Source organism: Rhinoderma darwinii, chromosome 3 (assembly GCF_050947455.1).
Source record: "Rhinoderma darwinii isolate aRhiDar2 chromosome 3, aRhiDar2.hap1, whole genome shotgun sequence".
NCBI lineage: Eukaryota > Metazoa > Chordata > Amphibia > Anura > Rhinodermatidae > Rhinoderma > Rhinoderma darwinii.
Genome location: NC_134689.1, coordinates 56,379,964 through 56,407,692, shown reverse-complemented (window position 1 = coordinate 56,407,692; position 27,729 = coordinate 56,379,964). Strand labels below are relative to the sequence as shown.

The following is a 27,729-nucleotide window of genomic DNA, read 5'->3' as shown; positions in this document are numbered from 1 at the left end:
TATTACTGTGCAATGTGGAACAGTAATTGTCTAAAGTCGCAAACAGCCGGTCTGAATTGAGACGGAGACGACACCCCCCTTGGCATCGTGTACAGGTGGCCTGCTGTTATTAACAGCAGCCATGTTTACTTTAAAGCTTTCTTATTTTTTACTAGAACCGGTTTCCCGTTTGTCATAAGTATACGACATTTTGCGGGAAGCACTGGCTTTCCATGACGTATACTTATGACAAATGTCGGGAAGGGGTTAATAATCATTATGAAAATAATAATAATAATAATAAAGCCTGCAAAATGTATATGAGAGAGAGAATCTTAAAAAGTTACCCACCAGTTGAAGACCGAGCATTCACATCCGCAGAATGTAGTAGGAGAACCTTCACAATATCCACAAATCCACCACTAGCTGCTACCATTAAAGGTGTGATGTCACCTTTATTTCCTCGATCTTCAACATTTGCATGCATTGCAAGTAACACCTGTAGAATTAATCAAAGGAAAAAGAAAAATCACACAAACTACGCCTTAATCAAACTCTTTACAGCAAAGAAATAATTTTTATAGTGTGTCAAATGTGTTGAAGCCAGATCATTTTTGCTGTGCTCTTTACAGATTACTTATAACGGTTATCTCTAGTCTTTCCACAAATTACAATCATATTATAGGTAACAGTTCCCTCCACCATTTACATACATTGCACTAATGAGGAATAACCATGCAGCATGCAAGTTGGAATAGAAAGCCCTAAAGCCAGAAATAAATGAGGAAAAGTGACAAGAGAAATAGTCTACAATAATTGATACAGGATCTTGCAGAAGTTACTGCGGGCTGTCAACTAGCCTTGTAAACTTCTGGCAGAGGAAATGCAACTTCATTTTAATCCCATGCATTTTAAAGAAACGAGCGGCCTGGCTTGTGCGGGGGTGGATTGTGATCCAGCAAGCTTCCTGCAAGCCAAAGATTGGTCTGATCTTTCCTATTAACCAGTAGCCTAGCTAGCAGTGGGGGGGGCTCCAGGCCCACTGAGATGGTGGGGCACATCCACTGCGATGGCGGGGCCCGCCGCTCAGCCCCTCTCCCGCAGCTCCGCTCTGCTCTCACATGACTGTGCGCGGCCACAGTCATTCAAGCTAGCAGACGTGCGCTCATGCTAGGCAAAGTCTGCTAGTGCACGCTTCCAACGCTGCCCGCCAGGAACAGAAACAGCCTGCCTGAATGTGAGGAGAGGGTGAGCAAGCACCCCTCCCCGCCCAATTTATCCAGTTCTGAAATTATACAGGGATAATAGCTGCTTTAAACAGGGATGATGGGGGTTAATACAGGGATGATGGCTAGACTACCCATCATACCACGCGTTGTGGGTTTTTCAAAACGCAGAGATTTCGGCGCGTTATAACGGTAATAATACATTACCTTGATTTTCTTAGCCAGAACAGGTATGGAGTTCGGGACGACTATGGGTGAGTGCTGTAACTCATCACTATAATTGATACTTGACATATTTATGTATTTTATGTGATTATTTTTACATCTGTTTGTATTTGATTCACATATTTTCTACATGTTTTGCATTAATTGCAAACACTTTATTCTGTACCATTGTATTGTGTTCACATTATTGTTAATCATGTATCTTACGATTTGCACATTATATATATATATATATATATATATATATATATATATACACATACACACATACATATACAAACACACACATATATATATATATATATATATATATACATATATATATGTATATACATATACACACACATATATATGCTCTGAGCACACATATTCATTGCTTGAAAATGCCTTCAAGGGGAAGGTTGAAACGTTGCCTGTATGTCGGGTGAATCAATTTTGTATTTTCAGATACTACCGGAGTGCTGCGGCCTCTTTTGGATTCGGATCGAACCATCATCCCTGTATATACCAGCCAAGCTGGTATATACAAGGATGATGGAGGTTATATAAAGGGGACGATGGGGGTTATAAATGGGGATGATAGCTGGAGCAGCCATCATCCATGTATATAACCCTCATCTCTGTACACAACCCATCATCCCTGTATATAACCCCCATCATCAAGGATGATGGAGGGTATATACAGGGATGATGTCTGGTATATACAGGGATGACGGCTGGTATATACAGGGATGACGGCGTTTCTATACGGGGAGGATAGCTGGGGCAGCCATCATCCATGTATATAACCCACATTATCTCTGTACACAATCCCCTATCATCCCTGTATATACCAGCCATCATCCCTGTATATACCAGCCACCATCCCTGTATATACCAGCCATCATCCCTGTATATACCAGCCATCATCCCTGTATATACCAGCCATCATTCCTGTATATACCAGCCTGACTACATACAGGAATGATGGCTGGTATATACTGGGATGATGGTTGATATATACAGGGATAATGGGGGTTATATATGGGGATGATAGCTGAAGCAGCCATCATCCATGTATATAACCCACATCATCCATGTACAACACCCCCATCATCCCTGTATATAACCCCCATAATTCCTGTATACAACCCCCTATCATCACTGTATATACCGAGTAACATGTTTTTTAAATGTATTTTCTATAAATATATTAAACGGTTTTCTATCTGAATTATAATAGTTGCATGCTGTAGGCCTAATTGTGAATGTACTTGTAGTCGTTCACCCTGCTCTGCTTTTGGGATTTGTATATGATTAGGTTTATGTAATGGATTAGAGCCGATGTTCTCCTCGCTTATATTTGGCTAGTCTATTGCTTTCAAGTATCAAGTTGGTTTGGATGTGTATCTCCTTTTGATATACAGCTGAACTGGTATTATAGTCGGCTATTAAAACTTCTATAGATTAGGATGTGTCTCTGATATTGAGATGGCTGCCGTGTCTTCTGTTAATCATTCTTAAAGTGTAGCTAAACTTTTAACAAGCTTCTGACATGTCATAGTGACATGTCAGAAGATTGGATTGGTGGGGGTCCGAGCACGGAGACCCCACCAATCCCTAAAACAAAGCAGAGGAAGCGCTCAGCCGCTTCATGTCTGTTCGGCTTTTTCCGGAAAGCAGATTTATCAGAGTACGGGCTCAGACTTTTTATTTAGTCTGTACACCGATACATTTATTTCTGGGGAAAAAAAAATGAACAGACAGGAAGTGGAGGAGGGCTTCAGCTGCTTCTTTCAAGCAATTTGTGGGGGTCTCAGTGCTCGAATCCCCACCAATCCAAACTTCTGACATGTCTCTATGACATGTCAGAAGTTTGTCAAACGTTTAGCCGCACTTTAATGTCCCCTTCTTTTCTACTGTTTTGCATAATGTAGTAGATCGCATTTAAACGAGGCTATACATGTGTAATGTACTTAAGACAGCCTTTTATACTGCTCTCAAACTTGTAATTATCATGGATAATATAGCAGCGTACAAAGTAGAGCACTCCTGTTCATTCACAATGATCACCACTATGATTAGGTTGCGCCTCTGCAGTTGTAAAAATACATTGGGGGGCCTACTGGGTTGGGCCCCACTCAGATATGCTTCGCCCCCCCCCCCCCCCCCTGTGCTAATCCCCTAGCTACACCACAGCTATTAACATTTTGAATATTTACTTATTGTCCCTATAAAAAAGGCACTTGGGCTCTATTCACACAACAGGGTCCGAGTGTCGGCTGATAAAAACGTCAGTTTTGGACCAATTTTCCCGGCCGTTCCTGATTCCGTTCCGTGTTGCCGTTTTTAACGGCCGATTTTGACCAATTTTGCATCTGCTTTTTTCCATGTCCTTTTAAAATCGGATGAATTTCATTTGTAAATTTTTTGCCACACAATTCCCTCTGTAGATAATGCCACACACTGCCCCCTGTAGATACTGCCACAGCCCCCCTGTATATATGGACAGTGACGTCGGCAACATTACTGGAGTCCCAGAGAAGAGCATCAGCTGATGCTCTGCTCGGGGCTCCAGCGATAGGAAACCCCTGAATTGACCAAATATGGACGTCGGGAGCAGTGCTGGAGTCCCAAGCATAGCGCTAGCTGATGCTCTGCTAGGGATTCAAGCAATAGGCAATGTGACAGCCCCTTGGTCATGTTTAAGAACAGCACATGAAGCAAGAGCTCAGTCATGTGGGGCCGTGTCACATCGTCATCACTTTTAGAAAAGCTCCAAAACTTCCTGAATAATTCATGAGGTTTGAACTGCACCATTTAGCACAACATTTTGTATATTAGTAAGTTAGTTTCGCATAAATATATTCTTGTAATGCAATTTTTGGTGCCCAGATAACCCCTTTAACCACTAGGACACAGTCATATCTTTCTGTATTTATCAGGACAGACAAAACAAAACATCTTTCTGATGTAAAGAGTGCAGCTCTGTTCTCTCTTCTCTGCACGTATCAGATATCCCCATTTATTAATACAGGACTTGGTAGATACATGTGAGCGCCCTCTAGTGGCTGCTTACATGTATTTTCCTTGTCAGAGACAAGGAGTGGCATGCCACGCTGTAGCAGGGACAGGTGAGTACTAAAGATGCACTGTGTGGCAAACAAGGTCTTTGGCACCCCTCAGGTCTGACGCTAAACATAAATGTGCACTAGTTTTACGGAGGCTGCTCCTTTAACACTTTCCCGCTGCAGCCGCTTTTGAACTTCCTGATAGAGCCTTATTTTTCAAATCTGAAATGTGTCCCTTTATGTGGTAATAACTTTGAAATGCTTTTACCTATCCCAGCGATTCTGAGATTGTTTTCTCGTGTCACATTGGACTTTATGTTAGTGGTAAAATTTGGTTGATACATTCAAGAGGTTCTGTCACCACATTATAAGTGCCCTATCTCCTAGATAAGTAGATGGGCGCTGTAATGTAGGGGACAGCAGTGCTTTTCATTTAGAAAAACGATTTTTACCACGTCAGGAGCGATTTTAGCTTTATGCTAATTACTTTCTTAAAGCCCAACTGGGCGTGTTTTAACTTTAGACCAGGTGGGCGTACTACAGATGACATGCACTTCTCTCCATTAATTTGGTCAGCGCATAGGGATCCTGCTAGATCAGTATGTGCTGTCTTATACGGACACATTAACGTTACTGAAGTGTTTAGACAGTGAATAGACATTCCTTCCAGGCAGGACGGGATGTCTGTTCACAATTCCGGCACTTCGGTAAGTTTCTGTGGTACTTACAGCAGAGCAAAGCGCAATCTCGCTGTAACCGGTCATTTACAGCGAGATCACGCTTGCTCTGCTGTAAGTACCACAGAAACGTTAAAGAAGTGTCGGGATTGTGAATAGACATCCCGTCCTTGCTGGAAGGAATGTCTATTCACTGTCTAAACACTTCAGTAACGTTAATGTGTCAGTATAAGACAGCACATAGTGATCTAGCAGGATCCCTATGTGCAGACTAAACGAATGGAGAGAAGTGTATGACGCTGATTGGTCAGCGTCATACACTCCTCTGTACAACGCCCACTTGGTCTAAAGTAAAAACACGCCCAGTTGGGCATTAAGAAATTAGCATAAAGCAAAAATCGCTCCTAACGTGGTAAAAATAGATTGTTTTTCTAAATAAAAAAAACACTGCTGTCACCTACATTATAGCGCCCATCTCCTTATGTAGGACATAGGGCACTTATAATGTGGTGACAGTCTAAGGATTTAATTGTAAAAAACACCAAAATGTTATTTTTTTTTTACATTTAAATCTATCTGCTTGTAAGACACAAAACCACACAAAATAGTTGATAATTAACATCCCCCATATGTCTACTTTAGATTGGCATCAATTTTTTGAACATCCTTTTATTTTTCTAAGACATTACAAGGCTTAGAACTTCAGCAGAAATTTCTCACATTTTCAATAAAATTTCAAAATGTTATGTTTACAGGGACCAGTTCAGTTTTGAAGTGGGTTAAGGGCCTATACAACACAAACCCCTATAAAAGTCACCCCATTTTAAAAATTGCACCCCTCAAAGTAATCAAAACATTTGGAAAGTTTAACACTTTAGGCGTTTCACAACCATTAAAGCCAAGTGGAGGTGAAATTTACCATTTTCAATATTTAGTGCCCAGATTCTGCATTTTTTAGAAATATCCCACATGTGGCCCTAATGTGCTAATAGACTGAAGCACCAGCCTCAGAAGCAAAGGAGCACAAGAGCACAGAGAATTTTGGGGCCTTTTTATTAGAATATACTTTAGGCACCATGTCAGGTTTGAAGAGGTCTTGTGCTGCCAAAACAAAGGAAACACCCCGAAAAAAAGACACCATTTTGGAAACTACACACCACAAGGAATTCATCTAGGGGGTTAATGAGCATTGACCCCACCAGCGTTTCACAGATATTAGAATTTGGACGTGAAAATGAAAAAAAACGTAAAATGTTTCAGCTAAAAGAATAAAAAAAAAAAAACCCCTAACATTTCTAAAGTAACTTCTCTGGAGTATGGCAAGACCCCATATGTGGGCATAAATTGCAGTTTGGGCTCACGGCACAGATGAGAAAGAAGGAGCGCCATTTGGCTTTTGGAGATCAGATTTTGCGGGATTGGTTTCTTGGCACAATGTCGCTTTTGCCATCCCTCTAAGGTCCATTTACGGAACTACCCCCTTGAGGAATTCTTCTACGGGTGCAGTAAGCATTTTGACCCCACAGGCGTTTCATAGATTTTATTAGAATTGGGCTGTGAAAATAAAAAACAATACTTTTTCTTCAATAAGACGTAGCTTTAGCTCAAAATGTTTCATTTTCTCAATAAAAAAAAAAGGAAAAAAAACAAAACACCCCGACATTTGTAAAGCAACTTCTCTCGAGTACGGCAATAACCTATACATGGTCATAGACTGCTGTTTGAGCACGAGGTAGGCCTCAGAAGGGAAGGAGTGCCATTTGGATTTAGAGAACAGATTTTGCTGGATTGGTTTCTGGGAACTATGTTGCATTTGCAAAGCCCCTGTGGGACTAGAACTGTGGAAACCTCCAGAAGTGACCTCATTTTGGAAACTACACCCCTCAAGGTATTCACCTAGGGCTGTAGTGAGCATGTTAACCCTGCAGGTATTTTTCAGAAAATATTAGTGTGCACTCGATGTTGCAGAGTGAAAATTTAAATTTTTCCATAGATATGGCCCAGCTTGTGCCACCATAACAAAACAGCTCTCTAATTATTATGCTGTGTTTACCGGTTTTAGAAACACCCTACATGCGGCCCTAATCTTTTGCCTTGACATTCGACAGGGCTCAGGAGTGAGAGAGTATCATGTGAAATTGAAGCCTAATTTTGGCGATTTACAAAGTATTGGTTCAAAATTGCAGATGCTCTGATGTTAAATAATAAAAAGAAACCCGAGAAGTGACCCCATTTTGGAAACTGCACCCCTCAAGGCATTTATTAAGGGGTGTAGTGAGCGTTTTCACCCCACAGGTAGTTTCCAGAATTTATTGCGCTGTGGATGGTGCAAAGTAAAAATTAAAATTTTTCCCTAGATATGCCAATTCAGTGGCAAATAGGTTGTGTCCAGCTTGTGCCTCTGGAGATAACCCAAAAATTGTTAAAAGGGTTCTCCCGGGTACGGCGATGCCATGTGTGTAAGTAAACAGTTTGGGCATGCTGTGGGGCTCAGAAGGGCGTGGATTCTGCTTGGTAGTAGTTATTTTCTTTTGGAATTTTACTGGTATTTCAGTTTATAATGTGGGGGTACATGTAAGCTGGGCAGAGTACATCAGGGGCATAGTCAGGTGGTATAATAATGGGTTCAAAAAAAGCAATCAAATAATCCATAGATGTGTGGTACGCTGTGAACCAAACCTTTATGCATAGGCCAGCGTCACACTGATGAATCGGGTCCTTACTTATCCCCCTTTTGGTCCATACTCGGCACCTTTGCAGCTTGGGGAATTTTGCTGGAAAGTGCTGTCCTGGTATAATGCGGACAACCTCACTTCTAGCAGATATGTCCGAGTCCTCTTCTTCCTCGTTCCCTAATTTTAGGGCCTTGACAAATCGCCTCTTGAAACATTTTTATTTTGTGACTTATTGGAGCATTAACTAATTTTAATTTTTCATAGACGTAGTGGTATGAGGGTTGTTTGCGGGATGAGCTGTAGCTATTATTGGTACCATTTTGGGGTACATTAGACTCTTTGATCACTTTTTATCTTATCTTTTGGGAGGCAAGGTGACCAAAAAACAACAATTCTGGAATAGTATATATATCTATCCCCAAGCATGCTTGAAAAAGGTCCTAGTATGGGACACAAACGTTGCACTTGCCAAGTCGGCACAATAAACCACACTTTTTATCTTTACTACTGGAGTGCTGCAGGATTTATTTCTTGGATATCTGTATGGTCTTTGGAGTGAGACTACTTGTGGCACCCTTTACTACAGGACTTTTTGCTTGGAATCGAGTGCAGCTGGTGCACGCACGCAATAAATTACATGTTAAAGAGGCTCTGTCATCACATTGTAAGTGCCGTATCTCCTACATAAGGAGATCGGCGCTACAATGTAGATGACAGCAGCGCTTTTTATTTAATAAAACGATCTATTTTCACCACTTTATTAGCGATTTTAGATTTATGCTAATGAGTTCCTTAATGCCCAAGTGGGCGTATTTTTACTTTAGACCAAGTGGGCGTTGTACACAGGAGTGTATGACGCTAACCAATCAGCGTCATGCACTCCTCCATTTATTTAGGCAGCGCATAGGGATCCTTTTAGATCGCTATGTGCTGTCTTATACTAACACATTAACTGAAGTGTTTAGACAGTGAATAGATATTCCACGGGATGTCTATTCACAATCTCTGCACTTCGTTACTCTGTCTGTGGTAGTTACAGCAGAGGAAGCGTAATCTCGCGAGATTACGCGGTAAATGACATGTTACAACGAGATAACGCTCGCCACGCTTATGGCATATTTAGAGGATATACCATGAATATCTGATTGGTTTGGCACTCCAAAAACAAGTAGACGAGACGTAGAGGCGGCTACGCATGGGTACAACGTTGACAAACCAGGGCAAACCTGTAAAGTGGATAACGTTGAAGAACTGCTCCACTTTTCATATTATGCTCCATGTCCAAATCTCAAAGCGAAGAGGTGTTATTGCCACCTCTAGGGTAAAACTAGGAATGCACGATGTATCGAAACTTCGATATGGTTCCAATACTGTGCATCCCCAAACAGTTCGATACCGTTATTTCATGTATTTCGATACTTAGCTGTGCGGCCACTCAGCTAAGTATTGTAACACATGAATGTATGAGAGCGGGGCTGCGGCTATGTAATACAGCCATTGCCGCGTTCCTGAGTCCTGATAACAAGTGCGCACCGTCAGGTTGATGTGATGCGGCCAGCACTGCACTAATGAGCGGCGACACTGAAGACAGAACATGGCGAGCGCATTACAAAACGCCCCCATGTTCTGTCTTCAGTGCCTGCGCCGCCGCTCATTAGTGCAGTAACGGCCACATCACCCCATGCGAACCGCGCGCACTGTCAGGAGTGGGGCAATGGCTGTATTACACAGCCGGAACCCCGCTGTAACGGTGGAGATCAGAGAAACCTCTCCGCCGCTATTCTCCAGAATGCTGCGATCAAACCAGACTGCAGCATTCAGGAGAAAATGAGAAGGGGGGGGGGGGGGGGGGGAATGCCCTTTGGTTCGCATCAAAGGAATCCCTGTGACGTGATTGAGTGACATACTATATATGGCCAGACAGCCCAGGGTCCATTGAAGGACCCCAGGGCTGTCTTACCATATTTCTTGTTGTTAGGGCATACTTGGGTATGTCCTAACAAATGCCTGTGTACTATCCGTACACAGGCTAATGTAATGTACTGTAATATAGATATATGCCAGTACATTAAAATCTAAATAAAGTAATATAAAATAAAAAATACGCATACACCCTTTTTTACAATAAACATTAAATTAAGTCTCAATACATAAAATATACATATTCGGTATTGGCGCGGCCGTAATAACCTGCACAATAAATTTTTTTGCATCATTTATGATGTGTACGCTGTAAAAAAAAAACTGTTTTCTTTCACTTATTGTGATGGATTTAACCTCCATGTGCCTCACATTAATAGTAATTAACCCCATCATGTACCTCACACATTAACCCATTATGAATGGGAAACATGATGGGGTTATTAATGTGAGGCACATTCAAAATTCATCACACCTTGTGCCTCACGTCAGAAAATGCAAGAACTTACTTTTTTTTATTACTGTTGGAAAGGTATCGTTTTGGTATCGAAATCGCAATACTACACACACAGTATCAGTATCCAAGTCCAAATTCTGGTATCGTGACATTCCTAGGGTAAACATTCACCAAGTCCATGACAGAGCACATAAGAGCCATCCTCAAGCAGGAAAAGAAGCTCTACATTTGTCTAATATATTTGTTTTAATGAACAGTGAAGGCACAAGCAGGAAAATTACTGGTTAAAGAAAACACAAATACTGCGCGAAGGGTAATTTTTTTTTTTTACTATTTTCGTATGGGGTTTTTAAATAGCATAAGCAAACAAGGCTCAGGAATTTTGGAGGCAGATTTTGAACTGCTAATGTGGTTTCAACTCATTTTTTCCCTGCAGACGTTTATACTAATAACCACAACGGGCAAAAAACGCTCAAGAACAAGCGGCGTAGGTTTCTTCTGCCTGCCATGGATTTCAGTGAGGCATATAAGTTGTAGGGTTCACTTAGCAAACATTTCCAATGAATGAATGAAGACATCAGAAGACAGAAATTATCAGGGACAAAAGGTGAAGTGGCGCCTTCACAAAACCTGTCAGAAAGAGATAGAACGCTCCTAACGCAAACACCGGGGAAGGCTAGAGCTTCAAAACAATACAGGTAAGGGCTTGTTAACATCAGCGTTGACCTTCCGTTTGGCTTTCCATTCATCTGTTCCGTAAGAGAAACTTAAAAGTATCCTTTCCATTTGAAATACCCTTGATTTCAATGGCATTTTTTTTTTGTTTGTTTGCCTCCATTCCGCTATGTTGGTTTTTTTTTCAGGAAACAATAGCACAGCACACTACGCTATTTTTTCCATGAAAAATTGTCATCTCTGTTCCCTGACTTCTTCAATATTCATCATATCCCTTATAGGGTTGTCACGATACGCGAATTATCGGTATCGATGTTAAAATTCTGGTAACATTGAGATACCCTATACCAAAATTAAACTTTTGGCAACAATAATAAAAATAAAAAAAGTTCTTCCATTTTCTGATGTGATGAATTTTCAACCTCCATGTGCCTTAGATTAATAGTAATTAACCCCATCATGTTCCTCAGTCAAAATGGACAACATTGGGTTAAAGTGTGAGGTACGGGATGGGGTTAATTACTATTCATGTTAAGCACATGGAGGTTCAGAATTCATAATAGCTCATACCTCACATTAAAAAGTGAAAGAAAGCAGGTTTTATTTTACTTTATAACCATGTAAACATGAATGATGCTATAAATGTGTTATGGTCGTGACGATACCGAATGTGTATATTTTATGTATCGAGACTTATTTTAAGGTTTATTGTAAAAAAAAAAAAAAAAAAAAAAAAAAAGGAAAGTGTTTCTTATTTAACATTACTTTATTTTTTTCAGCTTTAACCCGTTAGTGACCGCCAATACGCCTTTTCACGGCAGCCACTAATGGGCTTTATTCTGATGCATACGCCTTCTCACGGCATCCAATAAGATCGCCAAGTGTGTCTCCCCGATGGCAGCCGGGGACCTAATAAAGGCCCCCAGGTCTGCCTTTAGTAAATGCCTGCTAGGCCATTCCAGAGGCATGGCCATGCAGATGCCTCTACGTTTTAAACGGACAGGCAGTAATACACTGCAACACAAAAGTATTGCCGTGTATTATAAAAGCGATCGGAGGATCGCATATTAAAGTCCCCCAGTGGGACTAGTAAAAAATAAAAATGTAAAAAAAAACAAGAAAAAAAACAAAAAACTTTCCCCTTACAAACTTCTTTATTATTACAAAAGAAATTAAAAAAGTTACACATATTTGATATCGCCGCGTCCTTAACAACCCTGACTATAACCCGCACGGTGAATGCCGTAAAAAATAAAATGAAAAAAATTGCGGTTTTCTGTGACTCCTGCCTTAAAAAAAAAAAAGTTAAAAAAAGTTGCATCTACTCCAAAACAGTACCAATAAAAACTACAAGTGGTACCACAAAAAAAAAAAAAAGCCCTCATACAATTGCATCGGCGGAAAAAAATAAAAATAAAAGTTATGGCTCTTCAAATATGGAGACACAAAAATAAATAATTTTGAGGGGGGGAAAAAAAAAATAAATAAATAAGTGTTTACTGTGTAAAGGTAGTAAAACAAAAAATCAATAAAAATTTGGTATCGTTGCAATCGTAATAACCCGCTGAATACAGTTAGTGTTATTTATACCACGCCGTAAATTACGTAGATTTAGGATGCAAACATTTCTGATTTTTTACTATTCCCCTCCCCCCCCCCCAAAAATGTTAATCAATACATTCTATGTACCCCAAAATGGTGCTATTAAAAAGTACAACTTGTCCCACAAAAAAAACGACCTTATACATCTATGTCGACGCAAAAATAATAAAGTTATAGCTCTTGGAATGCAACGATTGAAAAACGTAAAAAATAGCTTGGTCATTAAGGTTTAAAATAGGCTGGTCATTAAAGGATTTATGCACTGGCATATATCTATATGCCTGTACATTAGCCTGGGTACTGATAGGCATGTCCTAACTGCCTGTGTACCGAGTATACCCTAACAGGAAATATGGTCAGACAGCCCTGGGGTCCTTCAATGGACCCTTGGCTGTCTGCCCATATATGGTATGTCCCACGATTGCGTCACAGGGATTTCCTGTGACGCGATCCAAAGGGCATACCACTTCTCATTTACACCTTGAATGCTGCAGCCCACTTTGATCGCAGCATTCAGGGGAATAACGGCAGAGATTAGAGATTTCTCATTTCTTTAGAGCGGGGCTGCGTCTGTGTAATACAACCATTGCCCCGCTCCCAACAATAAGTGTGTGTGCGCACGATCAGCAGGAGGTGATGCAGCCGCACTGCACTAATGAGCAGCGACGCAGGCACTAAAGACAGAACATGGGGATGTTTTGCAGTGCACCCGCCATGTTCTGTCTTGAGTGCCAGCACTCATTAGTGCAGTGCTGGTCGCAACACATCATGCTGACCGCGCACGCACATGTCAGGACTCAGGAGCAGGGGAATGGCTGTATCACACATGTATCACACAGCCCCAGTCCTGGAGAGCTTAGTATCGAAATACATGAAATAACTGTATTGAACCGTTTGATGGTGCACAATATTGAAGTTACGATGAATCGTGCAACCCTAATCCCTTATGGCTCTTAAGAGTCTGTGTGCTCAGAGGAAAAACAATAATTTTCCCATATAATCAGTCTTAAAGGTAATGAGCTCACAGAATCCCCCCTCCTTTATCCTGGCTAGTGCCAAGAGAAAGGAGGGGATTGAACTGTCAAACCTCCTACACTGTGTGTCGCCATTTTTTGAGCTAACACAGAGTGTAGTAGGTTTACATACAGTAGTAAACACACAGCAAAAACACGAACAAACACAGACCTAACTTGCCTGCTCCTGCCGCCGCCACTCCCTGCGGTCCGTACGCTCCAAGTGCACAAGTCCGGAAGCCGCGACCGGAAGTAGTAATCTTACTGTCCGGCCGCGGCTTCCGGTCCACAAGAAAATGGCGCCGGACGTCGCTCGGCCGAAGACCTTCAATTTGGACTGTGGGAGCGGCGCATGCGCCGTTCCCACACAGACGCCGTACAGCATAGTGGATGGAACGGGCCCCGTTCGCATTCACTATGGGGCTGTATGTGCCATATTCCATGTCTGTATGTGTCGTTAATCGACACAGATGGAAAAAAAAAATGGCAGCCCCCATAGACAAGAAAAAGTGAAAAAAATAAAGTAAAAAACACAAACACACAAATAAATAAAAAATTGTGGGGCACCAAGAGGAGAGACCTGTGTATGGAGAACTCCCGAAGTAGTCCGAACTCGCACTCTAATGTACACACGACCTCTTTTCAGACGTAATGTAGGAGTTTTACGCCTTGAATTACGCCTGAAAAGACGGCTCCAATACGTCGGCAAACATCTGCCCATTGCTTGCAATGGGTCTTACGATGTTCTGTGCAGACGAGCTGTCATTTTACGCGTCTCTGTCAAAAGACGGCGCGTAAAATTACGCCCGCGTCAAACTGCAGGACACTTCTTGGGACGTAATTGGAGCAGTTTTTCATGGACTCCAATGAAAACCAGCTCCAATTACGGCCGTAAAAGCCGCGAAAAACGCATGCACTTGTAAAAACGTCTGAAAATCAGGAGCGGTTTTCTCCTGAGAACCGCTCCGTCATTTCAGACATATTTGGCGTTGTCATGTGAACATACCCTTAGAGGACTGCCAGCTTAAAGGCTATATAACCCTTTGCAGGGCACTTTATTTCTTTTTAATAAACAGGTCAGTATTTTTAGTGTAAATTTATAAATAGTTTTTATTAAAAAATTGTTTTACTTTTTGAGATACATCTGCTCTGTATAGAGAATACAGAGCATCAGCATCTAGAACTAAACCCTGCTCCCGAGATCAGTGACCGCAGGTCCTGCATTTCTCTGACACGCAGAATCCGCCTGTACTACTTCCGGTCGCGGCTTCCGGACTTGTGCACTTGGAGCGGAGGGAGTGGACGGACCGCAGGGAGTGGCGGCGGCAGGAGCAGGCAAGTTAGGTCTGTGTTTGTTCGTGTTTTTACTGTGTGTTTACTACTGCATGTAAATTAATCATTTAGATGTAATAGATTTGGGGCGTGTCAGAACACAGGACCCTCTGACTGAGCCAGTCAGGTCTGCTGGACTGACAGGTTCAGGGAATCGCAAACGATACAGCTACTGTGATGGAACAGATGAACCAAAAGCCAAACGGAAGGCCAACGCTGATGTGAACAGGAACTAAACCGATAACACATTGCAACAAAGTTGGAGACGTCGGTAAACAAAATTATTCAACTACAGATTAATGTTACTGCTAATCAAAAGGGGAAGCAAATCATGATGAGCTCAGAGTCATAGAAGTATTGGAAACAGAGGTAATACCAGCATAGTAAGAACCTGGGCAGTATAACCAATCTCAGAGGCGGATATGTCGTCTGTGCAGTCGGTTTGGCCCAAACGCTGGCCACTCAGTGTGCATAGATCAGCGAGGCAGATGGGGGGGGGGCAGATTTCAGTGACTCACAGATCAGGCCCCCTTCCTGCACATAGGTTGTTATTGATGGCATGAACAACATTACTGGCATGACTAACAATACTTCAAAAAAGATTGATTACTTACCGGTAATCGTTTTTTCAAGAACCTATGACAGCACCCCTGGAGAGACGTCCCATCCGCTGGACAGGAAACCGGAGGATATAAAAATGGAAACACCTCTCCACACACCCAGTCTTTAGGAAGAACTCCGGATGAGAAGTAGTTTAGTTTATATGGGTTTTTTTTGTGAAATTCCCACACTATCTATATATATATAGATATATATATCTATATATATATATATATATATATATATAGATATATATATCTATATATATATATACACACACATATACACATATACACACACAATATTTACAGAAATGCTTAAATTTAAGGTTAGCGATCCAGCTTATGAGGATCATTTGCTAGAACCATGGGAGGGTAACAGCGGAGTGCGGTCATAGGTTCTTGAAAAAACGATTACCGGTAAGTAATAAATCTTTTACCCTTTCACCTATGACAGCACCCCTGGAGATGTAAAATAGAAACCAATATTTTTCGGGTGGGACCACAGCGTGTAGCACCTTTCTACCAAAGGCCAAGTCAGAGGCTGTATGCAGTTGTAATCGGTAGTGTTTAAAGAAGGTGTGAGGAGAACTCCATGTGGCAGCCTTACATATTTGGTCTAGGGATGCGCCTGCTCTCTCTGCCCATGAAGTGGACACGACCCTGGTGGAGTGAGCTCCGAAAAATTCTGGGGGCTTGAGCTTCTGATTTATGTAGGCTAATTGTATGGCCTGCTTTATCCACCTTGCTATGGTGGCTTTACTGGCTGCCGAACCTTTGTTGTGACTCAAACTGGACAAACAAGTTTTCTGAGGATCTCAGATCCTGGGTAATCTTTAGGTACTGGACTAGGCATCTTCTTACATCTAGGCAGTTAAACTGTTCCCTCTGATATTGTGGGGAATCACAAAAAGAGGGAAGGACAATATCTTGGTCTAAGTGAAGAGAGACCACTTTAGGAAGGAATTCTGGTAACGTTTTTGGGAAGACTCATCTAGCAGTGGGGTATGTGGAGGAAAGGCAGAGAGGGCCTGAATCTCACTCTCTACGGGCTGATGTAATGGCTAACAAAAATGTCATTTTGAGTGTCAGCATTTTCAAGGAGAATCGAGTCTATTGGTTCAAAAGGTGGTTTTATCATAGTCTGGAGAACAAGGTTTAAAGTTCCAGGGAGGAACTGGGGATCTTATCTGGGGTTTAAGTCTGCAGGCGGCAGTTAGGAATCTCTTGATCCAGGGGTGTTCTGCTAATTTGAAATTGAAGGAACTTAAAGCAGAAATCTGAACCGTTAACGTAGTAGGCCTAAGGTTTTTATTTAACGAGGCTCTGTCACCAGATTTTGCAACCCCTATCTGCTATTGCAGCAGATAGGCGCTGCAATGTAGATTACAGTAACGTTTTTATTTTTTAAAAACGAGCATTTTTGGCCAAGTTATGACCATTTTTGTATTTATGCAAATGAGGCTTGTAAAAGTCCAATTGGGCGTGTTTAAAGTACAAGTCCAACTGGGTGTGTATTATGTGCGTACATCGGGGCGTTTTTACTACTTTTACTAGCTGGGCGTTCTGACGAGAAGTACCATCCACTTCTCTTCAGAACGCCCAGCCTCTGGCAGTGCAGATCTGTGACGTCACTCACTTCCTGCCCCAGGTCCTGCATCTTGTCGGCCACATCGGCACCAGAGGCTACAGTTGATTCTGCAGCAGCATCAGCGTTTGCAGGTAAGTAGCTACATCGACTTACCTGCAAACGCTGATGCTGCTGCAGAATCAACTGTAGCCTCTGGTGCCGATGTGTCCTCGCTCGTCCGACACGATGCAGGACCTGTGAGTGACGTCACAGCGTGATCTCTCGAGAACACGCTGTGTGTCTGCACTGCCAGAAGCTGGGCGTTCTGAAGAGAAGTGGATGATACTTCTCGTCAGAACGCCCAGCTAGTAAAAGTAGTAAAAACGCCCCGATGTACGCACATAATACACGCCCAGTTGGACTTGTACTTTAAACACGCCCACTTGGACTTTTGCAAGCCTCATTTGCATAAATACAAAAATGGTCATAACTTGGCCAAAAATGCTCGTTTTTAAAAAATAAAAACGTTACTGTAATCTACATTGGAGCGCCTATCTGCTGCAATAGCAGTTAGGGGTTGCAAAATCTGGTGACAGAGCCTCTTTAATCCTGCCTGGAGGAAATCCAATATTAAAGGGAATATCTGGTTTGGTTAAAGGATTAATATCACTGCCTGCAAAATTCAAGAATGCCTTCCATGACCTCAGATATATTTTTGAGGTAAATCAGTTTTCTACTGGCTAGTAGGATGGAGATGACCGATTCTGAGAATCCTCTTTGCCTAAGGATTATCCTTTGTTTCCAGGCTGTCAGATGGAGTTTCTGAATGTCAGGGTGTATTACTGGGCCGTGAGATAGAAGGTCTGACATGTTTGGGAGAACCCATTGTTGGTGTGAAGACACTTTTCTTAACCACGTGAACCATGGTCTCTTTGGTCAGAAGGGGGATATTAGTATCACACTGGCCCTGTCTTTATTACTCTTGGGAGGAGGTTCAGGGGGGGGGGGGGGAGGCGTATACGCTCTCTTGACTCCAACACTGGGAGAATGCATCTATTGCTGTTGGGTGTTCTGAAGAGTTTAGGGAGAAGAATCTCTGGGTTTTTCTGTTTTCCTTGGACGCAAATAGGTCTATTGATGGGGATGATTTGAGGATGATTTCCTGAAATACTGTTGTATTCAGGCACCACTCTGATTGGTGAAGCCTTTCTCGGCTTAGGAAGTCTGCTACCTGGTTGTCCTTTCCCTTCAGATGAAAAGGCTGATAGAGTCAATAGGTGTTGTTCTGCCAGAGAAAATATCTGTGAGGATAAGTCCATCAGCGAGGCCGATCTCGTACCCCCCTGCCGATTTATATAAGATACTGTGGTCGTGTTGTCTGAATATATTTTCAAGTGCTGACCTAAGATTGCATGTATGGATCTCTTTAAGGCCTGAAGAACTGCTGCCAGTTCCCTGAAGTTGGAGATCTTTGAGCAGACTGCTGATCCCACTGATCCTGAAGGAGAGGAGTCGTAATGGGCTCCCCACCCCCAAGGACTTGCATCAGTGGTCATGTTGAGAGTAGGGGTTAACTTCCATGGAATACCCCTCATGAGGTTCTCCCTATTCAACCATCTGAGGGACATCCTTGCTGCGGAAGAGATGTGTAAGTGCTGGTCCAAGGAGAGACTGCTCCTGTCCCATTGATTTGAAAAGTCCCACTGTAGTGGCCTGGATCTGAAGTGAGCCCATAGTACGGCTGGGATGCATGAGGTCATGAGGCCCAGGACTGACATAGCTTTCCTGAAAGATCTCGGATATCCTGCTTATCAGGGGACCGATATTTTTCTTCTGGAAGGAAGGAAATCTGCTTGGAGGAGTCCAGCAGGGTTCCTAAGAATACACATCTTTTTGATGGGTTTAAATTAGATTTTTTTTATTTTATGTTCCATCCTAATTTTGTTAATATATCTCGGACTATTTGTATCTGTAGGGTCAAGGTTTGAGATGTTTCTGCAACCAACAGGAAATCGTCCAGATATGGTATCAGGAGAATGTCGTTCATCCTGACGTAAGAGGTCATTTCCGCTATCCGTTTTGAAAATACCCTTGGGGCTTGTGAGATGCCAAAGGGGAGGGCTCTGTATTGTAGGTGAAATACAGACCCGTTGAGTGTCACTGCTACCCTTAGGTAACAGTGACATATGGGTACGTGATAGTAAGCATCCTCTAGGTCTATTGAGGCCATCACACAATCCCTGGAGAGGAGATTTATAGTTGATGCAATGCTCTCCATGAGGAATTTTTTGTAGGTCAGATAAAAAGTTTAATTTTTTTAGATTTATAATGACCCTGTGTTTGCCTCCTGGTTTGTTCACAAGGAAGAGAGGGGCATAAAAGCCCTGACCTGTCTATGCTTGGAACTTGGATTAGGACTCCTTTTTTAATGAGTGACAGAACTTCTATTTCTAGGATCTTTTGTTGGTACGGGCTCCTTAGGGCGCTTGTGGGAAAAAAAAAAAATCTGTCTGGGGGAAGAGATCTGAACTCTAGTACGTACCCGATTTTTATAATTCCTAGAATCCAAGGATTTGCTGATATCTTTTGCCAATCCTTGAAAAATAGGGAAAGACGACCCCCCCCACTGTAGGTCCTGTGGCGTCATTGTTGGTCCCTATTTTTAGGGTCCTTCTGGGGCCTGAAGAGAAAGGACTTATTCTTCCTAGTAAATCTTGAAGGTCTAAAGTCTTATCCCCTAGGGTTAGGTCTTTTGTTATTAGGCCCTTTGGGACGAAAGGAATCTCTTGTTGGCCTCCAGCAGGTCATGAAGTGGGGGCCCAAAAAGGTTATCTCCTGAGCAGGGAATAGCACACAGCTTCCCTTTGGATCCGGTGTCCCCTTTCCAGGTTTTCAGCCAGATAGCTCGTCTAGCAGAATTTGACAGGGCCGCTGATCTGGCGGAAAGGCGTACAGAATCTACTGAGGTGTCTGCCAAGAAATCTGCGGCTTTGGAAAGTGTTGGAAGGGAGGCTAGGATCTGATCCTGAGGATCAGTCTTGACTTTTAAATGTAAATCCAATTGTGCGAGCCAGATTTTCAGGGATCTAGCCACACAAGTGGCTGCAATGCCTGGTTTAAAAGCCCCCGTAGAGGCTTCCCAGGTCTTTAAGGTAGAAGTCGGCCTTCCTATCCATAGGGTTAGACAAGGAGCCAAAATCTTCAAAGGGAAGGGAGTGTTTCCTTGATATCTTGGCTACTGGAGCGTCAAGTCTAGGGATGTTGTCCCAGTCCTTGCATGCCTCATCCTTAAAAGGATACTTCCTTTTGAGAAATTTGGGAATACTTGTTTTCATATCAGGATTTTTCCATTCTTTTTTAATGAGGTTAGATATGTTTCTATGGATAGGAAAGGTTCTATTCTTCTTAGGTCCTAGGCCTTGAAACATTATGTCCTGGATGGACCGAGGTTCTTTAGGATCATCTATATTCATAGTCGCCCTAACCGTCTTTAGGAGTAGGTCTATGTCCTCAGTTGGGAACAGATTCCTTTCTCCCTCATCCTCACCTGAGGAATCAAAGGAGCTGTACTCCCCTTCTTCACCTAGTTGGGAATCCTTTTCAGCTGAGGAATCAGAATCCATCCGGCTAGAAGAGGCAAACGGAGGATCTTTTTTCCTCTTAAGGGACTTTAGTGAATCCTAACTTCAGCCCTTACAATATCCTTGATACTTGTGGCTAAGTTTATAGACTCTTCTGAGATGATGTTGTCTAAACATTTGACAGAGCCTTTTGTTATAGGATGAGGCTAGTTTCTTTTTACATATCGCACATTCCTTGTTATGAGCCTTATCCTTTTTCCTAGGACAATCCCTGGCCTAAACATATGTACAAGAGAAAGGGAACAGTATTAGGTAAGGAAGAGTTTTTTTTTTATCTTACCCCATATTCCTGGCGTCCTCAAGTACCGGACTGGCGTCCTGGCGCTTCTCCTGGCGTTTCCATAATGGAGGAAGAAGACTGGAGACCGAAGCTCCTGCTGTTTCTGGCCTAAATAAGCCATGGATTGGCTGGAAGGCCCTCAGCTACGGACGCTGGAACCCCTCCTCCCCACGTGGGTCACCGGAACACCGCCCCCTGGAGTGTTGGACGCATCACCGCCCGGAAGTGACGCGTCGCGGCCACCGGAAGTGCCAGTGAGAGGGCCGGAAAGCCGCCAACGCTGGGCATGGTCCGGCAGAGCCGAACGGGACCCCTGGAATACGCTCCCCGCCAGAGGCAGGCCCACAGTGTGGGCCTTAAACCACCTCCTTTTGCTGCAGCAGGAGGGAGGCGATGGACCGGGAGAGGAGGGAGTACCTGTACCAGACTCAAGATTGCTCCCTCCAAAGGAGACTTATACCTTCCAGAGCACCCCTAGTGGAATAAGCTGAGACCTTGCTAGGGGGTCCGCAACCCTGGGAGAAGTGCTTTTCCTCAGGACAATCCTTCCATCCGGAGGACAGGAAACCTGACTGGGTGTGTGGAGAGGTGTATCCATTTTTATATCCTCCGGTTTCCTGTCCAGCGGATGGGACATCTCTCCAGGGGTGCTGTCGTAGGTGAAAGGGTAAAACGTACCGGGAAAGTAGCGCTGTTGATAGGCTGTGTTTCCCATATGTACATACAGGGAACGAGAGGACTGCCTCTAGATAGTGATACAATTTAAATCAAGGATAAGAGAATAATTCTCATACATCTAATATTTACAGTGGCATGCAAACATGTAAACCAAGTGTAACTTTTTGCATTGACCCAGAACATCTGAATAAAATCTACAAACAAAAAGGACAATTATAGCACAAAAGATCATGAACGGTTGTAAAAAAGAATCACTTTATTAGGGGATAGACACAAAACACAAAAAATTAGTCAAACAATGTAAAGCATGGCGTCAGCCTATGCAGGTGATATAAAGTGGAATCAAGGCATGTACACATAAAATATAATTTACAGACATGTGGATACAGGGATGGGGACAAGGCCAACAAACACACCTGACTAAAAAAAAGAAAGATGGTTTCTACATGAAAATGCAATATATCAAACCAATGATCATGGAATATAATCAGAGAGGTAGAAGACCATATCAAAGAGCAGATGCATATGTACAATGTCGGTCAGAGCGTTGGCATCGTCACAGATCCGAGTAAACACAGAGCTGAAGAGGAGAAAAAAATCCTGTAGAGTAAAAAAAAAAACCCATATTGATACACCTAATCTCCCATAAATAATGGAATAAAAAGCGAACAAAATGGTACCATTAAAAACTACAGCTTGTCCTGCAAAAAAAGCCCTCAATCGACGAAAATATAAAAAAAATTCATGGCTCTCAAAATATGTCGACACAAAATAAATTTTCATTTTTACAATTTGTTTCTCCTTGTAAAAGTAGTAAAAAATATAAAAAACAAAATGTAGCAATTTGGTATCGCTCTAATCGTTAGGTTATGAAGGGCCCAGGCACATTCTTTGCACAGATGCTGAGCCATAGCCGAATTAGCTGGCACTGTCAAGGGTCAGATAGACCGGAGGGCCACTAGACTTGGGGATAGAGTAAAAGGTAGTTAGATAGAAGCCAGAGCACGTCAATGTACATAGCAAAAAGTAAGACCACCAGTGTTTAGTCCGCGGTTTCAACAGTAGGAGATTAAAGCAAGGTAACCTTCTTAAACGTTAAGGGCTATTGAGATGTCGGATACCCTTGCTTGCAGAAGTAGATGGCAGCTTTAACCACAGATTTCAAGCAGGCTAGATCTGGCAGCACGGCATCAGTGGTGCATGCGAACTAGCCCCACAGGTATGGTGAAAACGCAGGCGAACACCACCCGAAATGATTCACATTTGTCTGGGTAACGGCTTCTATAGATTTCTCGGTTACGCATATTAAAAATCGTACATTTTTTCGGTTAATGCCTTAAGCGTTTTAGTAGTGCATGTCTGTTCCAAAGCACGGTTACACTGCTCCAAAGTGTAATTTTTAACCCCTTGGGGACGGAGTCTGACTGCTGAATGTGATGGCAGCATAAGATAGTGCTCCTCACATGCCGGCTCGGATCCATAGATAATACGAGGCACAACTAAACTTAACATGGTGAAAACGGGAAAAGACAAACTCAGGGACACATCCAGCACCCCAGGATCACAAAAACAGCAGACTGACCTGGATAAATTTCTTCAACGACGGGACTCGCAAACGGCCGCTGGAGCTTCCAAGATGGCGCCATATCCTGCATCTGAGGATTCTGATGCAGACAGCATGTGTGGAACAACAGCGGCGGCCTCAGAAACTGGAGGGATAACTAAATCGTTCCTGAAGAAAACTTTACAGCAAGCCATAATGCCAGTTATGAAGGAGATAACGGAATTCAGGTCACATTTTAAACGTATGGGGCATAGACTAGAAGCTCTAGAGTCTGCAATGTCGGACGCAGTTAACCATGCGGACTCGGTGGGACATAAGTTGCAGGCCCAGGAGTCGCAAATGAACAGAGCACTAACTATGATTGAAGACATGGAGAACAGAAGCCGCAGGAAAAATATTAGCTTGAAAGGCCTGGCTGAATCATATGCAGCTGAGGCATTACCATCGATTGCGCGGCAAATATTTGCATCCTTGCTGGGAGAAGACAGGGCGGAAAAGGTGGTGATAGAACGGATTCATCGGGCCCTCAGACCTAAACCTAAGCCGACTGATACACCACGGGATGTAATCTGTGGACTTTTAAGTTATGTGGATACAGCAGCTATTTTAACGGCTAACAGAGAACAGCAAAGAGTGACGTTCGAAGGTTCTACATTACAGATTTACCAAGACATAGCGGCGTCTACACTGGCAAAGAGACGCATCATGTTGGCGAAACTCCGGGAACTTAACTTGCCCTACACCTGGCTTTTCCCTTTTGGGCTGGCTATCATTAAAGAGGGAAAGAGGATCCTGATTCATACCCCAAATGATCTGGAGGAAGCTTGGGAACGCTTGGGAATTCGCCCTATCCAGATACCGAATTGGCTGCCGGCTCAGACAGATATCACGCTGCCAGATCTGCCGAAGATGGAGCCTTGGTCTGTGTACTCCAAACACAGAACACCACGAGGAAAGAAACAGAGGGCAGCAGCAATGGAGGATGACGTAACCTGAACTGTCCGGTCTCGTCCGTGAGAGGTTTCCTTTTTATCCTATTAATGTCCTTTAATTCTAATTCTGCTTTATGTGATTTGTCATAGTGCATTTTATTACGGCAGATAGATAATTGAATGTTTGTCGTTTCTAGTTATGTTGATGGGGGGGCCTACGTGTTTTAAGGTCTCAGATGCTATTTCTCAAGTAAGCGAACCTTGGGCATATGTGGGTCTCCAATATTATGACACTGAGTTACCCGGTCGCGACCCAGCTTATTGAAGCGGCTGGGCCATTGTTACCTAATATATGATATGCAATTCTAGTTGTGGACTATTGGGGAGAGCGTGGTCCAGAAATTATTCTATGGGAAACCTCAACTTGGCCAAGAGTGCCAGGTACGTTTGTATATCAGTTTATCGTCTCATATGATGCTTGGGTCGCGGTCGGGTGATCTATCATAAGGAAGAAATTTCATGTCTAGTGCCTGTACAAGATAGCTTTCCTTGAATTTTTCATCACTTTGTATATTCTGTTTTTCTTTTTTCTCTTAATTCAATAATATATTATGGATCTGAGCCAGGCCCCGGCTCAGGATTCTTTCCCCCCCCCCCCCCTCTATGCAGCGATGCTATGGCAAAGGTCAGCCTTTGGATTAGGTTTTCCATTGAACCTTCTAGGACAAAATTATTCAGGTTGTTTTCACGGAGTAGGGAACCCCATTCTCGTATCCGTGACTTTTTCTAAAAGAGTCTAGCGAGGGGCCAATCAAAAAAAAACAAACAAAAAAAACAGAACAAGGCATGGAGCACAGCTTCCCCTTTGAGCCAGTATCCCTTTTCCAAGTATTTAACCAGATAGCACTTCTAGCTGAATTTGAAAGGGCCGCTGATCTAGCACAGAGGCAGAGTCCACTGAAGCCAAAAAGTCTGCAGCTTTGGATAGAACTGAGAGGGAGGAAAGAATATGTTCTCCGGAGGTTATATCTCTAATATGTAGTTCTAACTGAGAAATCCAGATTACTTTTTTTTTTTTTTTTTAAAAGGATCTTGCCACTCAAGTGGCAGCGATACCTGGCCCTCATACACGTTTCACACGTTCTTTTGAAATAATCTGCCTTCCTATCCATCGGGTCAGAAAGGGAACCTGCTCCTACAGCTAGAGTCCTTCTTGGCAATACACTCTCCTCACCGTTTTCTACAGTTAATGGCACTCGTCAGGAATTCCCTTTATACCCATTATTTATCCTCATTATAGAAAAACTTTTATAAGCTATCAGACAAGATGAAGAAATAGATTGTCTACAGATCAAAAATCACCATCACCAGCTGGCAGCTTTTGCAGACAATATATTGCTTTTTATAACAAATCCGACTGCAGCCTTCCCGGCTATAGGGGATTTGTTGGAAAAATGTGGCTATATGTCGAACTTTAAAATAAATTTCACAAAATCCCAAGTCCTTAAGGTTACCATAGATCCGCTTACACAGATCTTTCCCCAGATTCCCTTACATTTTTAGGACTTCAGATCATTCCCGACCAAAGTAGTCTTATAAAGCCAATTATCAAAGACTTTCTTCTTGCAGCTACGTAAACTACTTTTAGAGTTCTTATGAAAGAAACACAGACCTCGATTCTCACACAAACTAGTTAGGGTGTCGGGTAGTGGAGGAATTGGGTTGCCGTATCTTTCTTTAATATAAAGCCATTATTGGTGCTAGTGCCCTAGAATGGCTGCGTTTTCCCACTACTAGATTGGATATAGACTTAGAAGACTATATGTGATCTAATCCCTTGAGATCATTGATTGTTGCTACGAGAAAGTAATTTCCCAGATGATCCTGAGGCTAAACAATATTTTGACCATAGTCGTTCTCAGAATGTGGCACTAGTCTCCCGCTCAATAACTCTTACCACCATTCAAGCCAGACTGCATAGTGGGCTATAATAAGTACATGCAAGCAGTTGATCTCTTAAATCAATTGCTGAACCATAGAGCACCATGCGAAAAACAAGGTACAAAAAGGCGGCCGTGCACATGGCATTGTATAACGCTTACGTGCTATTCCATTGTGCAGGTCGGACAGGGTCATTCCTCCATTTTGAAAACCAGACAGGGGAGGGCCCAAGCACATCTGCTAAAATCAAGGGGGCCCATATCGTACCAGGGTGACACTTTCCTGCCACCATTCCCCAAACTGCAAAAAAAAGATCATTAAAAAAAATGCAGTTTGATCCAAAAGGGGGACAAGAAAAGTGGTGTCCTTTCAGTGCTACACCTGCCACAAAAAACCTGGCCAGTGCATAAAGGATTGCTTTTATTATGCTAATTTGATTTTCACAACTTCCAAATGCCCCCACATTAAAAGTTGAAATACCAGTAAATATGGTATCCTCACAACAAAATAGAGATATTCAAATACGTATTAAAACATTAGAAAAACGGACCAGGACATGGTGGAATAAGGCGTCCCTAGAACACTCTCTAAATAAGGACATAATCCCCAGAAGTCTGAGGGTTAAGATTACTCCTTCGTTCCCTGCGGATGATGAGCTATTCAGGCAAAGATGACAAGATGCCTGCAAAGTAGGTTCTAAAACGATGTTGAAATTGTTGATCAGGTCTGATAAAAAGACCTTTGAAGAATTAGAAATGGAACCATTACAACAGGATTTGAAAGCTAAAATCACAAAAGGAGGAAATGGATATATTTGAAAGAATTAGACAAAGCTTTCCAAAAGTGGGAACAAGACATCGAACAATTCAAAACAAAGAAATTCCGGCATTATTTGTCTGATTACCAGAATAAATCGGGTGTTTAAATGGAACTGGACATATCCTATGAGATCTAGATCACGTTCTGGATACTCATCCTCTAATGATGGTCCATCAGCTGGACGTTTTTTAGGCAAACGCCCCAGATGGGGGTAAGAAAGGACGAAAAGATTGCGAAAGCAGGAAATCCAAAGCCCCAGATTGAGGGTTGAATCTCAGGAACAGAAAATCAAGGACCAATAAAAGGTAATTAATTAATATCTTTAATATTGCATTGTCTCAAGCACAGATAGAAGTTCTGGGATTGGTCTCACTTTTTCCCCAGTCTCTAATTTTGACTTTGAGACTAAATATGTGCATTTGTTTGCACGGAAGTTGCTTCTCAAAAATGATTTTTCCAAACATGACATACAACTTCTTGCCGGTAGGAATGCACAACTTACTCTTAAGGCCCTGGAAGAATTGCTTAGGGAACACGAACCTATTATTGAACCGAAATTTCCACCAGGGTTTAGGCGGCGCTCCAACACATTCCCACCCATGTCAATGTGTCCTGCAGTGGACACTTTTGTCAGGCTGGTTACTAATGAATTTAGGAAGGTGTCTTCACATCGTATCCACGATAATCTTAATAGGGCCCTAGAACAACTTAAAAAGATGAAACAGTCGTTATTAAGCCAGAAGACAAGGGTGGGGATGTGGTGGTGTGGCCCATTGAAAAATATGAAAAAGCAGCATTTAGATACAGTTAAATGACAGGTTATGCTATCAAGAACTTGATGGCTGTCCCCTTGCTAGCTTGAAGATGCAATTAG

The 27,729-nt window shown here is 42.5% G+C and overlaps 1 protein-coding gene across 2 annotated transcripts in view; it reads right to left on the bottom strand.

Annotated features, from left to right (window-relative positions):
• The window catches only part of ANKHD1 (ankyrin repeat and KH domain containing 1), a 277,970-nt gene that overhangs the window by 186,867 nt on the left and 63,374 nt on the right, over positions 1-27,729 (bottom strand). For both annotated transcript variants that reach the window (XM_075856368.1, XM_075856369.1), the window contains exon 5: positions 331-478. In XM_075856368.1, the coding sequence (XP_075712483.1) occupies positions 331-478 (148 nt within the window). The remainder of the gene's footprint in view (positions 1-330; positions 479-27,729) is intronic.